The following is a 24,647-nucleotide window of genomic DNA, read 5'->3' as shown; positions in this document are numbered from 1 at the left end:
ATTCTGTGATGTGGATCCAAAAGCATTAGAAGTTTCCAGGATTGGTACTGAAAAGAAATCTGGTTGGTCAAGAGACATTTTTTTCCTGCCGAACTTTGTGGAGATACACTGTTAAAATTGACATTATGAGAATATCCATGACAATGAATTATTACAAGGTTTATTGTTATATAATGTGGATCCTTTTGTTTTAGTGGGTACCAATTTGAGTGCATTGAAGACAAATTGTATGTCCGTTGCTAACAGATTTTTATTTTTTATATTTGTTGATATTAGATTTAAATGTTTTGCTAGGGTCTGCATACATGCTTATGAAAAATTGGTCCTTTGTTGAACATTTAAATTTATCCTTTACTAATAACTACCTTATCTCCAAAAAGTTATGTCTCACGAATAATAATGAATCTACTGTTTGTATGAGAAACCCCCTCCCTTTACAATTATGATATAATATCAATAAAATCAAATCTGTAAGAACAGATGATTTTGAGGGTGATTATTACTATGACATTGTTTAATGGTTTACTTTTCATATAGTCCAATACATATTATTACTAACATATAGTATCACTATATCTTCATTCTTAAAAAAATTTAGCTAAAAATCAAATTTAATTCTGCTGTTATCTCAATGAAGATAAACATTGAAAACCTGTGTTTGGGTTTTGTGTCAACAAAGGTTTTTATCATAAACAAGAAAAAAAATCCAATAAATAAAAATAACTTTGATCCTTTTTCATATGTCAATCTGTAAGCATACTGTTGGTTGGTTTAGTATTAAACACTGTACTTTTAACATGTAAATCTGTCAACACTTTCCTTAGAACAAAACTCTGTCTTTTTTGTGTGAAAATGTTGAGGCATATTGAGATTTAGGCACTTCAATTCCTGATTCTCTTAAATCTGTCTCAAGAAAGCCCTGTTAAAAAGAAAACATACATCTGAATATTAAGAGACCATATTGAAGGATTCTATAAAAACATATACATTTATAAATCTAAAAAAAAATACATGATCATTTTGATTTGTAGTGATATTCATCTATAAAAGTTCAAACTAATTGGTTTAGGCAAACTAAAGTTAGAGGTCTCAAATTGGACAAACAAAGTTATGTAATATTCTTACTTTTTGTTATTGGAGTCATGTTGGTTGTTGGAAGAAAATTCATTCTTATACAATATAAATTGAAACAAGATATCCAAAGGATGACGTAGGAAAATTTATGTACTAACTGGTACAAATGTTTTAAAGATGATCTTAGAAAGAAAACAACAAAAAAACAAAAACAAATGACAGCTGTGACATTCAATCCCACCTTTTACATTTACATTTTGTCATTATCTATTGTACAGTCAATATTTATCACATGAGAGAGTGTGTCACATGACACAGATGTTGTTTTTTCCAGTCAATTAATTTGTATTTTCTTATCATATGATCATGATGTACTGTAAAATAAATCAATCAAGACAGAATGTTTACTGCAAAGTTGACACAAAATCATTAGTCAATATAAAAGACCTGACATATTTGATTTTGTTTTTATAAATTATGACGTTTTTTTTCAATTGAATTGTTTCATATGTTTCATGTTGAGGCCTTTTATAGCCGATTATACAGTATGCGTTTGTCTTATTGTTGAAGCCTGTACAGTCGCTCATTATTGATAACATTCACTTCATTTGAAATTTGTGGGTAGCTGTCTCATTGTCAATCACACCACATCTCCTTATTTTTATACTGTTATTTCTATATTACAGCATGTACAGAAGACTTCTAAAAATAAACTTTAATCAAATAGGAGATTCTGTTAACCATTGGGAGATCTACAAATGCAAAACTACACATTGACACAAATAATATTTTATGATATATCAAAGTGCTTGTAAGTACTGAATGGTAAAGATTGTTTCAATTTATCAGTGGGAAGTGAAATTAAATATTGCATTCATCGTAGTAGATTTAACTGCAATTCTAGACAAAGGAAGATAACTCTAAAAAAATTTAAAGATGATTTTAACAATGACATTAGAACAGATATTAGATTCCTGCACCTTGCAAAAGTTATGTAATTTTCTTGACAAGTGTAACTTCATCTTGTGTCTGGAATATCTGAGCATATATTACATTGTTAAATTTCTGGAAATGTTCATGGATAGGATGTATAGAATGTTATGATCAATGCACTATATTTTGTGTATCAAAAAGGTAGTGATAAGCCTTGGAAGATTTAGGTATCAAGTCAGTCCCAAAAGGTTTTGATTGGATTTCATGCAAGCTTTACCTAATAATAAAATTAAAAATCAAATATTCTTAAAAAAAACATAAACACTACCAATCTTTTCACAAACTGTTTGAATTCACCAAATGGCACAAAGGGAGATAATTATGATTCACTTGTTGGCTGCTACTTTAAATGTAGGATCCCAGTTACCGAAACCAGTCTGGTACATGAATGTAGTTCTTAATAAAAGTATATAACTTTTATCTAAAATTGTGTAGTGTTATTATAACTCTAGTTCTGTAACTGAATGTAGATTTATTTGAAAGGGTAGGCTTTCTAGGTTGAATTTCTGTAAAATTTTTGATTGATTTAAATGTAATCTGGTGTCAGTACATAGAGTAAATTGCCTAAATTCTACCCTTTATTCTTCCCCAGAAGTAGACAGACTGGCCTTGTTGTCAATCAAAACAAAATTTTGCAACAGAATGCTGGCCATGAGGCACTGAGATTGTACTACGACACTTCAAAATTAATGCATAACATGAATAAGAAGTCCCAAGGTGGCTATCAAAATCATTAATTGAACAGGACCCCATTTATTTACTTTGATTTTCAATGCGTTTCAATGGGGAAAATAATTAGGTCCCCGTTCCAAATGTTACAATTTTATGAAAAGTTATGAAAACATGTAAAAAACCGTTCCAAATGTTACAATTTTGTGAAAAGTTATGAAAACATGTGAGGAAAATTTTGGTGATGACTATTTTGATAACCTTCTGTCTCTTCACAATACCTTGTTCAAATAAGTAAACAAACTTATAATGTGCGTAAGAAATGCATGTACTGTCATTTTTTATGAACTTCATTTTCATAGAGAAGTCTTCTTTCATGGAAACTACATTTTTCTTCTTTCAATCTGATCAGCATAAAAAAGGTATTTTAGAAAGCAATATGATTGTTATTTTCTTAAAACAGAATTATTCAAGCAAATCATTCTCATAGTTTGGGCTTACGTTTTGTATGAATGAAATGACATTATGACAGGGTGAAAAGTCACAATGAAAACCAAATTGACTGTTAGACGAGAATCCATACTAAGGCAAGAAAAAAATGTCAATTGTTTGACCTTAAAAATACTGTACCTTCACAGCAGCTCCAACACCATTCAGATCCAATAGAAATGTGTCATGTCCATATAAAGAATTCAGTTCATAAAATGTCACTGCTGGATTACCTGTAACGTAAATACAATTGGGTTAAAATTGCATCAATTTTGTTAGTCAAAAATAAATTGTTTATTCATTCAATCAGTCAAAAATAAACTGAATTGTCATGATAAAATACTCTATTAAATTTAAACTCATTATAAATTCAAATTAAAATTAAAATTTTCCTAATCACAGAGGACTTTTGTGGATTACAAATTTTGACATGATCATTCACACCTTCATACACTGCTCACTACAATTATGTTTATGAGGTACAGCACAATAAGACTTACATAAAACTAGTGTAAACATAAGCTCTAAGGCCAAATAAAAATATATGTGTGGTTCCAGTAACCCTACTGTCCCTACATTTTTTCGGCTTAAAAATAGCCTACCCTAAAGATTTTATTGTCATTTTTCTTTAAGCACTGTTAAAGTCAGAATGTTGCTCCCATAGACTCAATGTGAAAAAAAAAACATAAAATAAAAAAAAATCCCTACCTACCTACCCTAACTTTTTTTCAGATGTAACTGGAACCACACATACTTTTTTATTTGGCCTAAATAGCTTATTGTATAAAGAAAGATAACTCTATATTAATAATTGACACTTTTACCAAGTAGAGGAAAGAGTTTCTAGTCCATAACCTGCCTACATCCAAAAAATGATTCAAGTTTTTTACTGTAAGTCAAAAGCATATTACCACTTTCCTGTAGAGCTGTGGCAAGTTTTCGTTGCTGTCGAATTGGAAATAAAATATCGGTTTGTACACCAATAACCATCACGGGACAATTGACACGAGATAAACCTGCATGAAGGGATTCGTAACTCTCTGCTATGTCAAATAAATCCATTGCCTAAAAAAGACAAATATATAAATAATGCTACATAACATAAGAAAATATAATACATCTTAAATCACAAGAGTGCACACCCTGAAATGTCTCGCCTTCTATACTAATCATTGATATTATGTTGATAGTCCTAAGTATAAAGCTTTATTACAACTGTGTCATTAACTTAACATTAACCAAAATAACTAAACAAAGACCAATGAACCATGAAAATGAGGTCAAGGTCAGATGAACCATGCCAGGCAGACATGTACAGCTAACAATGCTTCTATACAACATATATTGTTGACCTATTACTTATAGTTTAAGAAAAATTGACCAAAACACAAAAAATTAACAGTGTGCAATGAACCGTGAAAATGAGGTCATGGTCAAAAGAAACCTGCGCTACTGACATAAAGTTCATAAAATATTTCCATACACCAAATATAGTTGACCTATGGCATATAGTATTAGATAAATAGACCAAAACTCAAAAACTTAACTTTGACCACTGAACCATGAAAATGAGGTCAAGGTCACATGACATCTGCCCGCTAGACATGTACACCTTACAATCATTCCATACAACAAATATAGCAGACCTATTGCATATAGTATGAAAAAAACAGACCAAAACACAAAAATTTAACTATAACCACTGAACCATGAAAATGAGGTCAAGGTCACATGACATCTGCCCGCTAGACATGTACACCTTACAATCATCCCATACAACAAATACAGTAGACCTATTGCATATAGTATGAAAAAAACAGACCAAAACACAAAAATTTAACTATAACCACTGAACCATGAAAATGAGGTCAAGGTCAGATGACACCTGCCAGTTGGACATGTACACCTTACAGTCCTTCCATACACCGAATATACAAGCCCTATTGCTTATAGTATCTGAGATACGGACTTGACCACCAAAACTTAACCTTGTTCACTGATCCATGAAATGAGGTCGAGGTCAAGTGAAAACTGTCTGACAGACATGAGGACCTTGAAAGGTACGCACATATCAAATATAGTTATCCTATTACTTATAATAAGAGAGAATTCAACATTACAAAAAAATCTGAACTTTTTTTTCAAGTGGTCACTGAACCATGAAATTGAGGTCAAGGACATTGGACATGTGACTGACGGAAACTTCGTAACATGAGGCATCTATATACAAAGTATGAAGCATCCAGGTCTTCCACCTTCTAAAATATAAAGCTTTTAAGAAGTTAGCTAACACCGCTGCCGTAGCCGCCGCCGCCGCCGTAGCCGCCGCCGCCGCCGGATCACTATCCCTATGTCGAGCTTTCTGCAACAAAAGTTGCAGGCTCGACAAAAAACCATAGTATGAAGTCAACACATCTTGATTAATTTCACATTAACAGCCAATTCTAAAAGCTTTTATATGTCTTTATTTCAGTGGATTCATTATTATTCGTGGGATACCAATTTTCGTTGATTTGATTCTGTGGTAAAATTTATCAATATATATCAATCGACCATTTAAGATTTTTGACAAATACAGAGTATAGAGGCTCCCAAGTTTACCATCTTTTAAATTCTGATAACAAATACTTACTTTTGATATATAAAGTAATGAATTAGGGTCATATTTAGTACTAAAGCTTTCTCCTTGGTGCTCTAAATAACTCTCTATAGAAAATGTCGGACAGAGAGTTGGTGGACATGTCGTATCAATTCTGTCTCGATTAAACCGACGATCCCATTCTGGTCCACTTCTATATGTTATTGTAGCAATTTCCCTACAAATATAATCATAAACATATATATTTTGGATTCCTTTTTATTAGTGTAAAACAAATTTTCCTGTATTTATTGGAACAGGTGAAGCACAAATTTAGATGTTCACAGAAGTATACATTTTCTATACACTTGTATGCACACTCATACAAAACCACTGGGGTAAATGTGATCTCTGTAACTGCAGTTACGTATATCCAAAGATGGTGGACGACTTTCTGGTCAATATTACTTTTGTCGATTATGAAATAATGATGTACTATTCTTCGGAAATTTCGTGTCTTATAGGACTAATTTCCTAAATTTGAAACTGAAATACTATGTCTAGTTAGCTATATACAGGTAGAGAAGGAACTTATGTAGCTTATTTCAGACGAAACATTTTCAACCAAGACAAGCATATCGCATATAACGAAAAAAGTAAAATAACGAAAATACCAAGAACAAGAGGCTGTCACAACGACAGCAAACCGGATTTATTAATATTTATTTGTGTCCTGGCAATATCACAAGAACCATTACTGATGAATGGTGAAAGTGAAAATCGTCAATATCAAATTTGAGCTCCATTTTGTCATCAGTATCAACATCTTAAAATTTGAAAAGCTTAGATTGAATGGTTCATGAGTAAATGCAAAAACGTGAATTGAAACGCCATTTCACAATCTTTCAAGAACCATAACTCCTGAACGGTAAAGGTCAAAATCGTCATTATTAAACTTGACCTCTAATTTGCCATCAGTAACAACATATAAAAATTTCAAAAGCTTTGGTTGAATGGTTCATGAGAAAACGCACGGACACGACTGGAAACACCATTTTTCAATATTTCAAGAACCATAACTCCTGAACTGTAAAAGTCAAAATCGTCATTATTGAACTTGACCTCTATTTTGTCATCAGTAACAACATATTAAAATTTGGGAAGCTTTTGTAAAACTGTTCATGCATAAATGCACGGACACGACTGGAAACACCATTTTTCAATCTTTCAAGAACCACAACTCCTGAACGGTAAAAGTCAAAATCGTCATTATTGAACTTGACCTCCATTTTGTCATCAGTAACAACATATTAAAATTTGGGAAGCTTAGGTAGAACAGTTCATGCGTAAATGCACGGACACGACTGGAAACTCCATTTTTCAATCTTTCAAGAACCATAACTCCTAAACGGCAAAAGTCAAAATCGCCATTATTGAACTTGACCTTCATTTAGTTGTCAGTAACAACATATTAAAATTTTAAAAGCTTTGGTTGAACGGTTCATGAGTTAATGCACGGACAACATTTGATTGCCGCCCGCCCGCCTTCCTGACCGACCGACTGCCCGCCCGCCGTACATCCCCAAATCAATAACCGACATTTTTGTCACAAAAATCCGGTTAAAAATTGAATACGGAAAGACTTTAAGCAAATGGCAAAATGTAATTAAAAGCTCAACCACATCAAGCTTATTGCTAACAACTGTCTTAAAATTATATTCCAGACTTGGTACAGATATTTGCTTTTGTAAAAAAATGGTAGATTAAACCTAGTGTAGCTTGCTAAGCCTCGCATTTGTATGACAGTCGCATAAATTATAATACATTATATTGACAACAATGTGTGAGCAAAACAAACAGATATAATATGTAACTAGAGGGTCCAAGGACCCTGTGTCGCTCACCTGATATTTTTATTTACAATTGATGCATGATAAATGCAACTGTTGTACTGTCGTTTAGTTTCAGAGATATAATACTAAAAAGTGCGTTTGAAACCTATGTTTTATTTCAGCCATGTGGGCAGGCAGGGTCATCATACACAGTGGTCCCTGGATATCCTTGTGGTGATTTAAACCAAGTTTGTTTAAATTTGACAGTTGTTTCAGGGGAGAATTTTGTAAAATTTATCTAACGAGAAATGCAAAGTAATGAGAAAGTTGTGAAGTTGTTTTGTTTTTACGCAACCCCCACCCCCCCCTTTTGCCAAAAAAAACAAAAAGGTAATAAAAAATTATCATATAAGGGCAATCTATCCTATTAATGATTTCTGCAAAATTCAGTTGATTGTGCAAGGGTTGCATAGCCAGCTGAGGTCGTTAATAACTCTCTTTTGTTGTTGCAGATAGATCTTGACCTGATAAACAATTTTACCACATGTCAGATTTGCTCTAAATGCTATGGTTTTTGAGTGATAAGCCAAAAACTGCATTTTACCCCTATGTTCTATTTTTAGCCATGGCGGCCATCTTGGTTGGTAGGCCAGGTCACCGGACACAATTTTTAAACTAGATACCCGAATGATGATTGTGGCCAAGTTTGGTTTAATTTGGCCCATTAGTTTCAGAGGAGAAGATTTTTGTAAAAGATAACTAAGATTTACGAAAAATGGTTAAAAATTGACTATAAAGGGCAATAACTCCTAAAGGGGTCAACTGACCATTTTGGTCATGTTGACTTATTTGTAGATCTTACTTTGCTGAACATTTTTGCTGTTTACAGTTTATCTCTATCTATAATAATATTCAAGATAATAACCAAAAACAGCAAAATTTCCTTAAAATTACCAATTCAGGGGCAGCAACCTATCAAAGGGTTGTCCGATTCATCTCAAAATTTCAGGGCAGATAGATCTTGACCTGATAAACAATTTTACCACATGTCAGATTTGCTCTAAATGCTTTGCTTTTTGAGTGTTAAGCCAAAAACTGCATTTTAACCCTATGTTCTATTTTTAGCCATGGCGGCCATCTTGGTTGGTTGGCCAGGTCACCGGACACAATTTTTAAACTAGATACCTGAATGAAGATTGTGGCCAAGTTTGGTTTAATTTGGTCCAGTTGTTTCAGAGGAGAAGATTTTTGTAAAAGATAACTAAGATTTACGAAAAATGGTTAAAAATTGACTATAAAGGGCAATAACTCCTAAAGGGGTCAACAGACCATTTTCGTCAGGTTGACTTATTTGTAGATCTTACTTTGCTAAACATTTTTGCTGTTTACAGTTTATCTCTATCTATAATAATATTCAAGATAATAACCAAAAACAGCAACATTTCCTTAAAATTACCAATTCAGGGGCAGCAACCTATCAACGGGTTGTCCGATTCATCTCAAAATTTCAGGGCAGATAGATCTTGACCTGATAAACAATTTTACCCCGTCAGATTTGCTCTAAATGCTTTGGTTTTTGAGTTATAAGCCAAAAACTGCATTTTACCCCTATGTTCTATTTTTAGCCATGGCGGCCATCTTGGTTGGTTGGGCGGGTCACCGGACACAATTTTTAAACTAGATACCCAAATAATGATTTTGGCCATGTTTGGTTAAATTTGGCCCAGCAGTTTCAGAGAAGAAAATTTTTGTAAAAGTTAACGACGACGGACGCAGGACGCCGGACGACGCCGGACGCCGGACGCCAAGTGATGAGAAAAGCTCACTTGGCCCTTCGGGCCAGGTGAGCTAAAAATGGGGTACAGCAGTCAACATTGTTTTATAATCTTATTCTTTTTAAAACAAATAACTATTTTCAACAAAGAAAAACAAAATAGCATACAGACAAAGAACGTAAGCAAAAATAAAACAGACAAGCACAAAGATGACTGGTGCACGATTACACAATGGCAGGATGTATGAGTACCGAGCCACGCCAAAAGAATATCCTTTAAAATGGACCAAACCAAAAAGGCTAAAAAAATAGAGATAAAAAGAACGCCATAAATGATAAACAGAGTCAGTACCTATAATCTATACAACAAGACCATCATGTACTATTTTTAAGACGTCTTTACATCAAATTCATTGGATGTGTAATGATGGATAGTTTAGTCTTAGATACATGCAATTATTTAGTAGCTGTTAATTCTTTGAACAAGTTGTCAGTAACTGTGATTATTCTTATATTTGTTCTAAGTTTTCATTTTGTTGTTGGGATGTAAAAGTTACCGCCCTCGTCCACTTTGTGTTTTTGTCAGGTGTATTTTTATTTGTACCTGTGACCCATCTGATGAGTTTAGTTCAGCCTTTTTCAATTGATTCTTATAGTTTGTTCACATGTTGTACTATTACACCGTTGTTCCAGGTTAGGGAAAGGGTTTTGCACCCGTTTATATGTTTAAATAATCTCATCCTAGATACCAGTATAAAATTTTGTATTTACACCAGACGAGCGTTTTGTCTACAAAAGACTGATCAGTATACTACTTTCTGTATGTGTTTGTTTTAAGTCACGGGTCTGTAATTAAGTGGTTGTCGTTTATTAATGTGTTAAATATTTGTTTTTCGTTATTTGGCATCTAGTCATTGTTGAAGGACTTACGGTGACCTATAGTTGTTAATTGCTGGGTCATTTGGTCTCTTGTGGAAAGTCGTCTCATTGGCAATTATACTAAATTTTCTTTTTAATAATTGGTCGATCAGTCACAGATTTTTTCAACTTATGAATTCGACGTTTCCTCAGATACCTGATTATTTTGACACATTTGGACAAATTCTGGCATAGTCCTCAATGAACATGTTGAACCACTATGCTTTATTAGACAATTTAAAGGCATGAAGATATGTATAAAGTAAATCAGATTGCATGGTATTCCTTTAGATTGCATTTGGGTTGTTAGCTGGTTCATTTGGAAGTTCTTTAATTGGTATTTTTCTAATGCTGTGATAATTGCTAATCTTTTGACAAATTTATGACAATTTTATTACAGAAAAAATGTTTGTCCAATCTATTAAAACCGAATGACGTAGAAACAACAAACAGTTATGGATATCCTTTTCTAAAAGTTTAATACAGTTACAGATATCAGTCTTTACAGTTACCCATATCATCGCGTATTTTTGGACGACCAATTTCTTAATTTAGCAGATAAAATATGAAAAAAACCCATAGTATTTCAGGTTCAAATTTATTAAATAAGTTTATAAAGACATGAAATACCGAAGAACAGAACATAGTTATTACAAAACCGACAAAACAAATATTGACTAGAAAGTCGTCTGCCATCTTTGGATATATGTAACTGCAGTTACGGAGATCACATTTACCCAAGTGAAAACCACACAATTAAAAATCTAAGAAAATACATTTTTTCTTTTAAAAATCCACAAAAATTGGTACCATTTAAAATCAATGAATTCACAGTACATCATAAATATGCTTGTTCTTGGGTCAAAATTGAAATTTAAACACTGCAATTATAAATCATAAATCAACATTACTGTTTAAAGGGAGACAACTCCTGACCATATTTTTACATACTATACGAAACATTGCAAACTCAAGTGTTAATTCAAGTATAAAATGAGATGAAGGATGAGTCCTACATGGGATTTTATTCAACATGGTAAAAGCAACCAATGCAGAGTTAGCACAGGTTCTAAGGGTTGTTCTTAAATTCCAAAATTAAAAACATATTTTGCTTTTTACAGTTCATTAGCTCCCTGAAAATTACCTTGCAAGTTTCATCCCCATTTTAGGATATTTAGCACCATAGTAGTGACCTTTGTTCCAGTTAGGATCTGACATAATAGCTTTCCTCTGTAGATACCTCATAGCAATGGAGGACGGGTGGGAATGAGCACATGATGATATTGAGATTAATCTGCAAAAAAATAAAAATATGATCGCTATGGTGATAGACCGAAATTGTTTCTGTAAAAAAATAAAATTTGTCCTAAATCCCAATTACTCATTTAGGACAAAATACTTTCAGTTTAGGTCAAGACTGGCATATATGACCATTTCCGGACCCTGATAGTTAGCTAGTTTAATAGAAGAATAATAACCTAAATATCAGAATCTTTAGAAAGTTTTTTTTGGATTGGTTTAAATATATTATTTTTTATTATGCTTCATGTTTAAATGACATAAATTTGATTGCTTAATACCAGGGAGAAACTTTACTATATCCCATGACATAGGGGGACAATTTTAAGAATGTCACCCTCTTGTGCAGACCAATCAAAATTTGATAACTGAGAGTGTGATAGAGTAGACTGTTACCACAAGACAACATAGTCATTTGAAATAAAGTAAACAAGAGGCTGTCACAACTACAGCAAACCGGAATTTATTAACATTTATTTATGTCCTGCCAATATCACAAGAACCATAACTGATGAACGGTGAAAGTGAAAATCGTCAATTATTAAATTTGACCTCCATTTTGTCATCAGTATCAACATATTAAAATTTGAAAAGCTTAGGTTGAATGGTTCATGAGTAAATGCAACAACATGAATGGAAACGCCATTTTTTGTTCTTTCAAGAACCATAACTCCTGAACGGTAAAAGTCAAAATTGACATTATTGACTTGACCTCCATTTTGTCATCAGTAACAACATATTAAAATTTGAAAAGCTTTGGTTGAACAGTTCATGAGTAAATGCACGGACACAACTGGAAAAGCCATTTTTCAAGAACCATAACTCCTGAACGGTAAAAGTCAAAATCGTCATTAATGAACTTGACCTCCATTTTGTCATCAGTAACAACATGTTAAAATTTGTGAAGCTTTGGTTGAACAGTTCATGCGTAAATGCACTGACACGACTGGAAATGCCATTTTTCAATCTTTCAAGAACCATAACTCCTGAACGGTAAAAGTCAAAATCGTCATGATTGAACTTGACCTTCATTTTGTTGTCAGTAACAACATATTAAAATTTTAAAAGCTTTGGTTGAATGGTTCATGAGTAAATGCACAGACAACATTTGGTTGCCGCCCGCCCGACTGACCGCCAGACTGCCCGCCGTACATCCCCAAATCGATAACCAACATTTTTGTCACAAAAATCTGGTTAAAAAGGCACTTAACTCTAAATACTGCTACAATAAATTATCAGGTATTATATATGTGTACTTAAATATCCTAACAAAAAAAAATAATGTTAAACAAGAGTGCACACACTGAAATGTCTCACCTTCTTTACTAACCATTGATTATGTTAATAGTCCTACATATAAAGCTTAATACAACTGTGACATAAACTTAACATTAACCAAGAAAACTAAACATTGACCAATGAACCATGAAAATGAGGTCAAGATTAGATGAACCATGCCAGGCAGACATATACAGCTTACAATTCTTCCATACAACAAATAAAGTTGACCTATTGATTATAGTTTAAGAAAAACAGACAAAAACACAAAAACTTAACACTAAGCAATGAACCGTGAAAATGAGGTCAAGGTCAAATAAAACCTGCACAACTGACATATAGATCATAAAATATTTTTATACACCAAATATAGTTGACCTTTAGTATTAGAAAAAAAGACCAAAACTCAAAAACTTAACTTTGACCACTGAACCATGAAAATGAGGTCAAGGTAAGATGACACCTGCCAGTTAGACATGTACACCTTACAATCATTTCATACACCAAATATAGTAGACCTTTTGCATTCAGTATAAGAAAAACAGACCAAAACACAAAAACTTAACTATAACCACTAAACCATGAAAATGAAGTCAAGGTCAGATGACACCTGCCAGTTGGACATGTACATTTTACAGTCCTTCCATAAACCGAATATACTAGACCTATTGCTTATAGTATCTGAGATATGGACTTGACCACCAAAACTTAACCTTGTTCACTGATTCATGAAATGAGGTCGAGGTCAAGTGAATAACTGTCTGACGGGCATGAGAAGCTTGCAAGGTATGCAAATATTAAATATAGTTATCCTCTTACTTATAATAAGAGATAATTTAACATTACAAAAAAATCTTAACTTTTTTTCAAGTAGTCACTGAACCATGAAAATGAGGTCAAGAACATTAGACATTTGACTGATGGAAACTTCATAACATGAGGCATCTATATACAAAGTATGAAGCATCATTCAGGTCTTCCACCTTCTAAAATATAAAGCTTTTACGGAGTTAGCTAACACCACCGCCGCTGAATCACTATCCCAATGCCTAGCTTTCTGCGACAAAAGTCAGAGACTCCACAAAAATAATGCCCAAGAAACAAATATTTTTTTTCTCGAATGACCTTGAATGCTCACCTGCCTACCCTTTCAGGGTACATAACTGCTGCTTGTAAAGAGCACATACCACCTAATGATGAACCAACACTACTGTGTAACTGTAAAATACAAAGATTATTCAATATATAATAGTCATTATAGATATGAAGGAAAGAAGATGTGAATAGACATTAAAACCTTTTAAAAAAGTTCTAGCAATTCGCTTGACAACAAACCACATACTAGTACCCCAATGTGTGTTTCTGTGTGTGATGAAGGTTACCAGGGTATCCAAGAAACAAGTTGCATCCATTTTAAAATTCATGACATATGTTTACCGGTATGTTATGATGTATTTTTTTTTTGATGTTTCAGATATTAGTTACAGAAATCACCAAGTTTCCAGTAATACCTACCATCAAAAGAGTAATTGTTTAAACGAACAGTCCCAAATGTGTTACTTGTCAAAAGATATCACTAAGAAAGTAAGATGCCAGTGATGAAAAAGTGTTTTTCTAATTTTAGTTCATTCATATGTTTTGGAGTTCAGTATGATGTCCATTTTCACTGATAATGTTTGCTTGTGAAAAAAATATAGAATCTTATTTGCCTTAACCTCGGTTTAGCAGTTGAATCAACAATTATTTCAATAACTGGTAATTAGAACTTATAGAATAGCTTATCGAAGGGTTCAAATAGAGAAAAATATTTGACGAATGACAAAACAACATATTAATTCACAAATGCGTGTAGCGCATGAATTAATTATTAGTGTTGGTCGGTCACAAGTTGAATATTTTTCGATATTGGAATTCTTTGATTATGTGTTCTTTTTACATTGGAAGATGGCTTTTTTATTATGAAATTAAAGTAGAAAATGCAAGGAACTATATCTTTTTCTATGCATTTACAATTTGTTTAGATCCGACATTATCGACTTCTTGACAACGCCTATTGTATGACGTCAGAGGAGTGAAATAACCACATTTATTTCACATGTGAAATTATTGGTTTTTATTTAACTGAGAAATCAATGAAATTCATTGCAACTAATGTAATAATCAATGATATTTTAGTTAATATATCACATATGTGATCAGAAAATAATAATGTAGAAATAATAGAAAATAACTTACCTTTTCAATACCTAAGTTATCCAGCAAAAGAAATTGTGCTCGGACCATATCTTCAACACTTATTACTGGGAAAGTTGTAGCATATTTCTGAAATTATAAAACCCATGTTATAATACTATTTTCCATTCTGTGAAACTGTGCATTTAAACAATAAAACTATCTGTTCTACATATAAAAGTAGAGGTTATTCTATTCCTCAATGAAAAGGGGGAAAATGGCCAATACATCTAACAAGTGTTTCTACGGTACAAAATATACCTACTAGATAAACTTAAATAAGTTCTGGTTTTAGGTCTTTAATTAAATGTTTACAAAGATTCCAGTGAGTACAGATAACGATTGTCAGTCATACATTTGAATATATTCTATAGACATTGTCATTTTAATAGCCATGAATACTCAAGTAACAAGTGAAGTCATCAGAGAATAATGGCATTTTTGTTTTTGATACTAACTTTATAAGCAAGAATATCAAGAAAGCAAGCCAGGACAAGCTGTTATTCGTTCTGATGAAATGAAACTACTATTTAATTCATTCTTTTTATCAGCAATTTGTCTTAACATATGAATATGAAATAAAATTAATTTGTTAGTAAAACAATTTTTATGCAAACAAAACATTGAATGACTTCACATGCATTTAATTGATTACTTATGATGGGAACTGCAATACGTCTTCAACACAGTGAGAAAATTCAACACATACCTATAGGAACTTTCACAAAAATTTAGTTAAAACCAGTTCAGTGGTTTCAAAAAAGAAAATATCTGTTTTAAAATGATTTGACGAAGATGACAAAAACCAAGTGATGACATTAGCTCAAATAGATAATTTGGTCTAGTTGAGCTACAAACAAAAACAAATTAAAATATAATCCGCAGTGCTGTGCTGCTCAAAAGGCTCTTGGTTAAATGTACAACAATAATTAAGTCTGACACGTCTTATAACAATTATCATTTTCTTAATGAATACATCTATATTAAACGTATCACGGAGAGTAAAATATCTTAATTCTAATCTTGACGTCCTTCATTTAAGAAGTGAAATAAATAACATTTAAATCACATTCTCGTAATGGCAGGAAATTAACTTATTTTGTTATTCTGAGCAGCACAACCCAATCGGTTTGAATATACTGTTACAGGAGGCCCTGAACATGAATGTCCATGTCCCCTGAACTAGCATACCTTATTTGTTACTGGGTTTATTGACGATGGTCCTCTGAAAGAAAATATGCCACATAAAAATCTGCAAGCATTAGCAACACATAATTTATTTCAAACTTTACATAAAGTATCCGACGTCAAACAATACTGTTTTAGGCTTTTTAAAACATATTGTAATGACCATACAATAAATTAGCAAGTCTAGATAATGATGCATTCAAATTTAACAATTGCTAAGAATCCAAAATTTGAGAAAAATTCAATAATGAATATCATACAATCAATCAATTTAGGCCATTTCAAACTACTTTCTGTTTTTTTAGACTTTGCAGCGTCAACCAAAAACCCACCGCTGGCTTGTTTTCATCGTTATGCCAAAAAAAATTAACAACATGTGTAAAAATTTCCTCTTTGTTAAAATTTTACAGCTTTCAAACTAGTCAAAGAAAGATAACTCTAACACATTCCCAAAACTCTGTTAATGAGAAGTTTTAAAGACTTCAGCAATCCAATAAAGTGGCATGCTTGAAAAAGATGACAATATAATATGCTTCAATCTTTTGATGATCGTTAAACTTCCAGATGACAAAACTGTAAAAATTCTGTGCAATAGAATTGCTCATAGGAACTAGTTGCACAAACTTCCAGATCATAGGCATGGAACAAGTAGGGACAGCATGATTATTACAACTGAACATCAGACTTTTACATGCTCTTTGAAGTAAAAAAAATGTTTCCACACTTTTTTGTGGATATAACTGTAATAAAGTTTGTGTTCTGACAGTTGCAAAGAAACAGTTTACCCAAATAAGCCTTCTGATTATTCTGGTTGAAAGTGTACCAAAGAAGTTTATCATGCTAAATTTAATTTTACTGGACACATTTTTTATTGTTACATTCAGCATAGCACTGTGGTTTTTTGATATGTTAATTTCATGTCACATCCCTCATTGGTGCAATAAAAACAACAAAATCATCAGATTTTACAAGTTGTATATTTCAAGAAAGGAAACACGTACATCCTAGGTGATGCATTGTGACTTCCTAACATTCATGTGATTTTTATGTTTTTCATGTTTGACAAGAATTTACAATTGTTTTATAATTAAATAAGTTTATATAAATTTATGCAAATGAACTTTAGTTGCAAATTTCAATATCTCTTGCCTACTATTGTTACAATACTTTTATAGTATTTATAACACTCAAAAATAACATAAATAAGTTATTTACTTACGTCGAACCATAACAGCTGCCTAAACTGTTAGTACAAATAATGAAGAATTTATTTGTATCAAGAGCACAACCAGATCCTACAAACTTCTCCCACCAGCCTGGAGACATGTTGTCCTGAAAAATAAAACAATGATAGGGATTAATTTTATTATCAATAATTCACATGGAAACCACAGACCTGGCGACATATTCTATCCATTAATAATACAGTTATCAAAATTTGCCAAAAATGCTAGTGGACAAAATAAAACACCTCTTTATTTTCAAAACCTGCTGAATCATTTTGAAGTCAGATGTAGGACACTATAGTAAAAGTTTTTGTAAAACATTGAATTGAATAAAAGCTAAACTATTCTTATACCTCATGACTCTTTGCATGTGAACTTGCAGACAAACCAGCATGAATGAGTACAACATTATCTTTATTTTCATTCAGTTCTCCCCATGTTTCGTAAGCTATCGTGAGATTAGGAAGCACAGCATGGTTGTACTTGAGCGGGAAGGGCATCTGTGATGTAAATGTCTTGTATCCTGATACAACCTTGGTATACTCAGGTTCTGGTCCATTTAGTTTACTGAAAAAATAAAATAAAACGCTATGATAGTGAACCATTTTTCCAGAAGTCTGGGCATTAGTAAATCAGTTAAAAAACACATCCTCTAAAAGGCTATCACAAAAATCTGATGTTACTGAGTACACGATTGCAAAATCTTCTATACTGCAATGACAAGCGGAACTACAGACGTAAATCTGCTGTACACAGACATAAATCTACTGTACACGATAGCAAAACTAATTCTTTTAAATGGCAATAGTATCTGCAATAATATACAGTGTTAGGATGTGAAAATGATTGTAATTAAATTTTTGTTTGAGATGCATATAACAAATAGTGTACCGCAATGTTGCACCTGTCCCAAGTCAGGAGCCTCTGGCCTTTGTTAGTCTTGTATGATTTTTAATTTTAGTTTCTTGTGTATAATTCAGAGTTTAGTATGATGATCATTATCACTGAACTAGTATACATATTTGTTTAGGGGCCAGCTGAAGGACGCCTCCAGGTGCGGGAGTTTCTTGCTACTTTGAAGACCCGTTGGTGGCCTTTGGCTGTTGTCTGCTCAATGGTCGGGTTGTTGTCGCTTTGACACATTCCCCATTTCCATTCTCAATTTTATAGGTCACATGTCCTTTGAATGGACTGACATTCTGTATGTTTACTAAACAAAAGTTCAAAAACAAGTACTTTTTGTTTTGACCTAATCATATGGTCAGTTATGGTCTGATATTTTATCTTTATAATTATTTACATATCACAGTTGGCCCATATATAGTTATACCTGATAATAAGTGTAAAGTTTGGCCCATATATAGTTAAACCTGATAATAAGTAAAGTGCATATATGTAATGTCAGATGAAATGCTATATACACATGTAAGTCTTAACTTCTACATGAAAAAAAAAAATTTGCAGATTAGTTAAAACCGTAAAAAATTAACACCAAAAATAATTATACAAATGAGATACATTTGCCTTGTGGCCCAGTTCTCCCTGTGATTTTACAGATTTAACATTATTTTCATTAATGCTCATTAAAAAACAAACAAACTGGGATAAAAAAAAGTTCTGTATTTCATACATTCATCTGCAAACGTCAGTTATGAGAGAGGAAAATATACATCATAGTTTTACACTAGTAATTTTTGGGGCCCTTTATAGCTTGCTGTTCTGTGTGAGCAAAGGCTCGGTGTTGAAGACTGTATTGAACTATTATGGTTTACTTTTATAAATTGTGAGTTGTCTCATTCATTGGCACTCATAACACATCTTCCTATATCTATCAATTCACCTTAAAAAACTCTACATGACACTCAATTATAATGTAAATCCATAGAACATAAAGAAGGTATCAAGACTTGTAATTCAACAATGTATATCAAAGGATAAAATTGAGAATGGAAATGGGGAATATGTCAAAGAGACAACAACCCGACCATAAAACAGACAACAGCAGAAGGTCACCAATAGGTCTTCAGCTTTCAATCATGTATGGAATTAATAAGAGACAAAATATTTTGAGTTCACACATGGATGGTATATATTTGTATATGCAATAAGCAGCATAATGCAGGGGATTTGCCTTTGTGTGTTTGTATTTATTTTTTATGGATTGAGGAACACTTCTTTTTTTATAGCTTTATCAAAGTTTATAGAGAAGTTGAACATTTCAAAAAATCAATTTCATGGTTTTCAATATCAACATGTACATGATCAACGAAATCCATGAAAAATGAGTACCATTACATGAAACAATAAATCAATATTACATGTATATTTTACTCTTGCAATAAAACATAATTATGCATAATATTATTTACAAATGGAGTTCAGTTTTTAATTCAACATTACACATGATACAATTCATCTATGAATATATGACAAAATAAAATATAAATGTACTTGATAATCATCAATAATAATCTAAATTATTCATAAGGAATAGTTATAGGGTAACATTAATCTACAATTCATATATACATGAATTATACTGCATATTTCTGCAATTTTATCTTTTATTTTTTTTCCCCTACTTTCAAATTTGAACACCAAAAATTGAGGCTGACTGCTACCATTGTGACAATATCTTTTGCAGACAAAGTACATTCACAAGTTTTTATTAATTTCTGCATATTTTACCAATACAGTGTACCAGTACATGTATTGTGATTAATAGCTAGTGGAGCGTAAATTTCTGGATTCGTTCACAACTTTTTCAATATTAGAAAGTACAAATGTACATGAATATTTTTGAGAAAAATATTATGAAGCATTGTTGAAGATGTAGAGGAAAATCATTATCAGAGCCATTACTCATATATATCTTAATTCTATCACCAAAATGAAATTTTTTGTCTAATACTTTGCAAAATCAACTTTGTGTGTATTTAAAGAACTTACCAATATAGATATAGGAAGATGTGGTATGAGTGCCAATGAGACAACTCTCCATCCAAATAACAATTTATAAAAGTAAACCATTATAGGTCAAGGTACAGCCTTCAACACAAAGCATCGGTTTATACCGAACAACAAGCTATAAATGGCCCCAAAATTACTAGAGTAAAACCATTCAAACGGGAAACCAACGGTCAATAGATATTTTTAAGGTAGCTCTCATGATTTGCTTTCAGAAAAATAAAATTGATACAAGAACCAATGTACTTATTTTCTTGCAACAAAACATATGCAAATGATACCTGTAGGTAATTCCCTGTACATTCCTTTATAAAATTAAATTATAAGAGTTATCTCCCCTTGTGTGATGAAAAAGATTGAATCACTCAAAAAAATGTTCTGTTTTTGTAAAAACAGTTGCAAGTTTAGTTAGCAATAAGATAAACCATGCAATTACCTTATAATTTTCTTCTTTAAGAGGAAATATGTTTTACATTGATCAAATTCATTTCTGTGTTAAATTTTGAAAATACAAATAAAGGGCTGCGCTTTAGCGCATGATACGCCCGTTGCTCTTTTAACTTGTCTTTTTTGCTGTAAATGAATTTATATGATCAACTAGAAATATATATACAAATCAAAAGGGATGTTACATTAATATATTCACCAAAGTTTCATAAAATCCCCCTTTTTAAGTATAAAAATTCATTACTTAAGAAAACGTAAAATCTAAAATTTATAAAAATGGAAAGGGAGCTTATGTCAATAGATATAAACAATTTATCAAAGTTGCATAAAATTTTGTGAAAGTGTTAGTTATTGTCCCAAAATTGGAAAATCCCCCCTTTTTTAAGCATAAAAATTCATAACACGGAAATGTAAAATCTGAAATTTATAAAAATTGAAAGGGAGCTTACATCAATAGATATAAACAATTCACCAAAGTTTCATGGACATTGGTGAAAGCCTTTTTGAGTTATTGTCCGAAGTGTTGAAAATCCCCCTTTTTTTTATGAATAAAGCCCCATAAATCCAAAACTTAAAATCTGAAATTTATAAAAATTGAAAGGGAGCTTACATCAATAGATATAAACAATTCACCAAAGTTTCATGGACATTGGTGAAAGCCTTTTTGAGTTATTGTCCGAAGTGTTGAAAATCCCCCTTTTTTTATGAATAAAGCCCCATAAATCCAAAACTTAAAATCTGAAATTTATAAAAATTGAAAGGGAGCTTACATCAATAGATATAAACAATTCACCAAAGTTTCATGGACATTGGTGAAAGCCTTTTTGAGTTATTGTCCGAAGTGTTGAAAATCCCCCTTTTTTTTATGAATAAAGCCCCATAAATCCAAAACTTAAAATCTGAAATTTATAAAAATTGAAAGGGAACTTACATCAATAGATATAAACAATTCACCAAAGTTTCATGGACATTGGTGAAAGCCTTTTTGAGTTATTGTCCGAAGTGTTGAAAATCCCCCCTTTTTTATGAATAAAGCCCCATAAATCCAAAACTTAAAATCTGAAATTAAAAAAAAACGAAAGGGAGCTTACGTCAATAGATATAAACAATTCACTTAAGTTTCATGGAAATTGGTGAAAGTGTTTTTGAGTTATTGTCCGAAGTGTGGATGACGGACGGACGGACGGACGGACAACGGTATACCATAATACGTCCCGTCTAAAAGACGACGGGCGTATAAAAATAATGTAACATTAAAGAAATAGGCCTTTTTTCTGCTTTTATACAATCCTAGATGACAGAAGATGCCCAAATTATCTTGATATTGTAATCTAACATTATTCAATGTGAGCAAACTATTCATCCTTTTGTGCTGAGCAGAGTCAACACTAGAATATGAAAAATTTAGGTTAGAATAACATGATTGTTTTTTTATGGGTTGTATCAATAAAGTTATATCATAACGCAATTCATTGTCTATAGATAAAGTAAAAAAAAAGTTATGAATGAATTATGTCATAGCATATGACCCTACATGTACAGGTAAATATTGACATTCAACCATCATAACATGTGAAATGCACAAGATAAGGTTATGTCACAAAATGAAGGGTTAAATGTCACACATTTCTAAACAATGATCAGATCTGTTATGTAACCACAAAAAGGAGGGTATGTTAATTAAAAGAAATACTCACTTTCTTGTTAAGCATGGAAAATCTGTTTCCATCCCTCGAAAAATCGTTGCTTCTTCAGGTTGTTCCTTGTACTCTGGTACATCTATCTGTGGGAAATCCTCAAATACTGGCAACACATTTGTTCTCTGCGATAAAGTTCTACATTTGTGAAAATTTCTGTTTAAACATTTTTTTAGCTGAATCCCATTAGCCGGTTTTATCAGATTCTCCGTTGCAGTGATGCCAATCATTCGTGGCAGAACTCTCAACGTTGACAACATCTTTCTTCCTTTCCAAATATGCGTTCAGATCAAATTTTATGCTTTCAGATAATTCAACAGTACCTTTTATAATAATATCAATGTTTAATGTACTTATAAACAGCTGAGATTCATGAAGTAATAACGAATGTCCTACTTAACGACCGAGGTTAAATATCTTTATCAAAGCTTGTTAGAAAACGAATTTAGAGTATTTTAAATTATAAATTATACTTTTTTCTAACTTAACTTTCAAAAAGTTATCAAAAGTGTATCAAATTAAAAAGGGTTACAAAACTGCAGTTTTTTTTATTCTTCCCTGTCATTTGATATGTAATTTATCTCCATAATATTTGTTTCGTTTTTTGACATATTTTGCAAATTTTATTTCCCACATAAATAAAGAAAATAAACCATCACGAAAGTAGCACGTGCTTTTTGACATTTTGCATGTCATCTTCCTTAATGACCGTTTGGTTAAATGCGAATAACGTATATTAATCGGTTATCTATAGTCTAATGGTCATAAGCATCTGATTGACGTAAAGTTAATTTTCTGACGTCAGACACACAAAGCAATGAATGTGTATGTATAGATAGATGTTTTTGTGTTCTGTTAAATTGTTCCTTTTAAAATTGTTATACGATGATGACTGATGTATCCATATTTTGACTATTTTATTTGTTGTGTCTGTTTAGTTAACGCATCAATGTAAATATAACGGGATTTGATGAGACTGTCATCAAAGTGAGAGGGTTAGCTAATATAAAACCAGGTTTAATCCACCATTTTCTACATTTGAAAATGCCTGTACCAAGTCAGGAATATGACAGCTAGTTCGTGTCCATTCGTTTTTGATGCGTTTTGTTATTTGATTTTGTCATGTGATTATGGACTTTCCGCATTGAATTGATTTTCCTCTAAGTTCAGTATTTTTGTGAGTTTACTTTTGACCAAAATTTATTATGTTGACAGTACTAGTACATTAATCTGGGAACAGTTTTATATCAATTGCAGGGCCGTAGCGTAATGGAGGCAAATGAGGCAAATGCCTCACTTTTGAAACGACGATCAAACTTTAGAAGTGGCAATTTTTTTTAATTTCATGTATTTTACATTATCAATATGCGAGTTTCAAGTTTCAAACTATTTACCGGCACACTTCATACAGTGTTTCCAATCTGCAGCAGCGATTCTGAATATTAATTATTTTACATGCATAGCGGTGACGGTAACAAAAATAAGTGTCCCGATTACAAATCAAAATACACAAATTGAAACAAATCTTATTTATGTCGTTACAAAACTGGTTGAAGACGGGTTCTTTAAAGAGAAAAAAAGATGAAAAGGGAAACTCATGAGTATAAACACCCCCGATAAGTATGCTGGCTTATATAACTTTCTTGGTTTATTTTTAAATCTACCAATGTTTACACACTGAACAACAAACATGCCGCAAATGCAAATCGATAAAATATTTCATTGACCAAAAAATAATGATTATTTATAATTAATTTAAACAAAATCATGAAGCGCCTTTTATATGGAAGTCTTTAATGTATAAGGCAATTCATGATTTTTATTTATCTTTAATAAAAGCATGAAATATATTTTTGGTATTGTTTGAAAATATTTTTTTTGTGTTTCTTTGTTTTATTATTATTATTAGCATTGTCTGGTTGTATGATAGCGTGTTCCATCGATTATATTGCGGTAGGCCGTGGGTTCGAACCCCGAACGGTAGGT

The 24,647-nt window shown here is 32.1% G+C and overlaps 1 protein-coding gene across 1 annotated transcript; it reads right to left on the bottom strand.

The window, feature by feature from the left end:
- Nucleotides 1-593: 593 nt before the first annotated feature.
- On the bottom strand, nucleotides 594-23,079 carry LOC139511931 (uncharacterized). Its single transcript, XM_071299121.1, has 11 exons — nucleotides 22,662-23,079; nucleotides 17,904-18,117; nucleotides 17,544-17,656; nucleotides 16,328-16,361; nucleotides 15,140-15,226; nucleotides 14,043-14,122; nucleotides 11,472-11,621; nucleotides 5,858-6,041; nucleotides 4,137-4,290; nucleotides 3,367-3,458; nucleotides 594-919 (listed from the first exon to the last, which is right to left on the bottom strand). Exons 1-11 carry the CDS (start codon nucleotides 22,919-22,921, stop codon nucleotides 821-823), a joined length of 1,467 nt encoding a protein of 488 aa, XP_071155222.1. The 5' UTR covers nucleotides 22,922-23,079; the 3' UTR covers nucleotides 594-820.
- Nucleotides 23,080-24,647: the final 1,568 nt, after the last annotated feature.

Source organism: Mytilus edulis, chromosome 2 (genome assembly GCF_963676685.1).
Source record: "Mytilus edulis chromosome 2, xbMytEdul2.2, whole genome shotgun sequence".
NCBI lineage: Eukaryota > Metazoa > Mollusca > Bivalvia > Mytilida > Mytilidae > Mytilus > Mytilus edulis.
The sequence above is the reverse complement of the archived record's forward strand: the minus strand, read 5'-3'. Positions and strand labels throughout refer to the sequence as shown.

Bases quoted from the DNA above. Each gene is read 5' to 3' on its own strand.
- LOC139511931 (XM_071299121.1), bottom strand. From the start codon at position 22,921: ATGTTGTCAACGTTGAGAGTTCTGCCACGAATGATTGGCATCACTGCA. The intron at 16,362-17,543 runs GTAAGTAAATAA...ATTTTCTTTCAG, and splicing joins GGCAGCTGTTATGGTTCGAC to AGGACCATCGTCAATAAACC. The intron at 3,459-4,136 runs GTAATATGCTTT...TTTACGTTACAG, and splicing joins CACAGCTCTACAGGAAAGTG to GTAATCCAGCAGTGACATTT.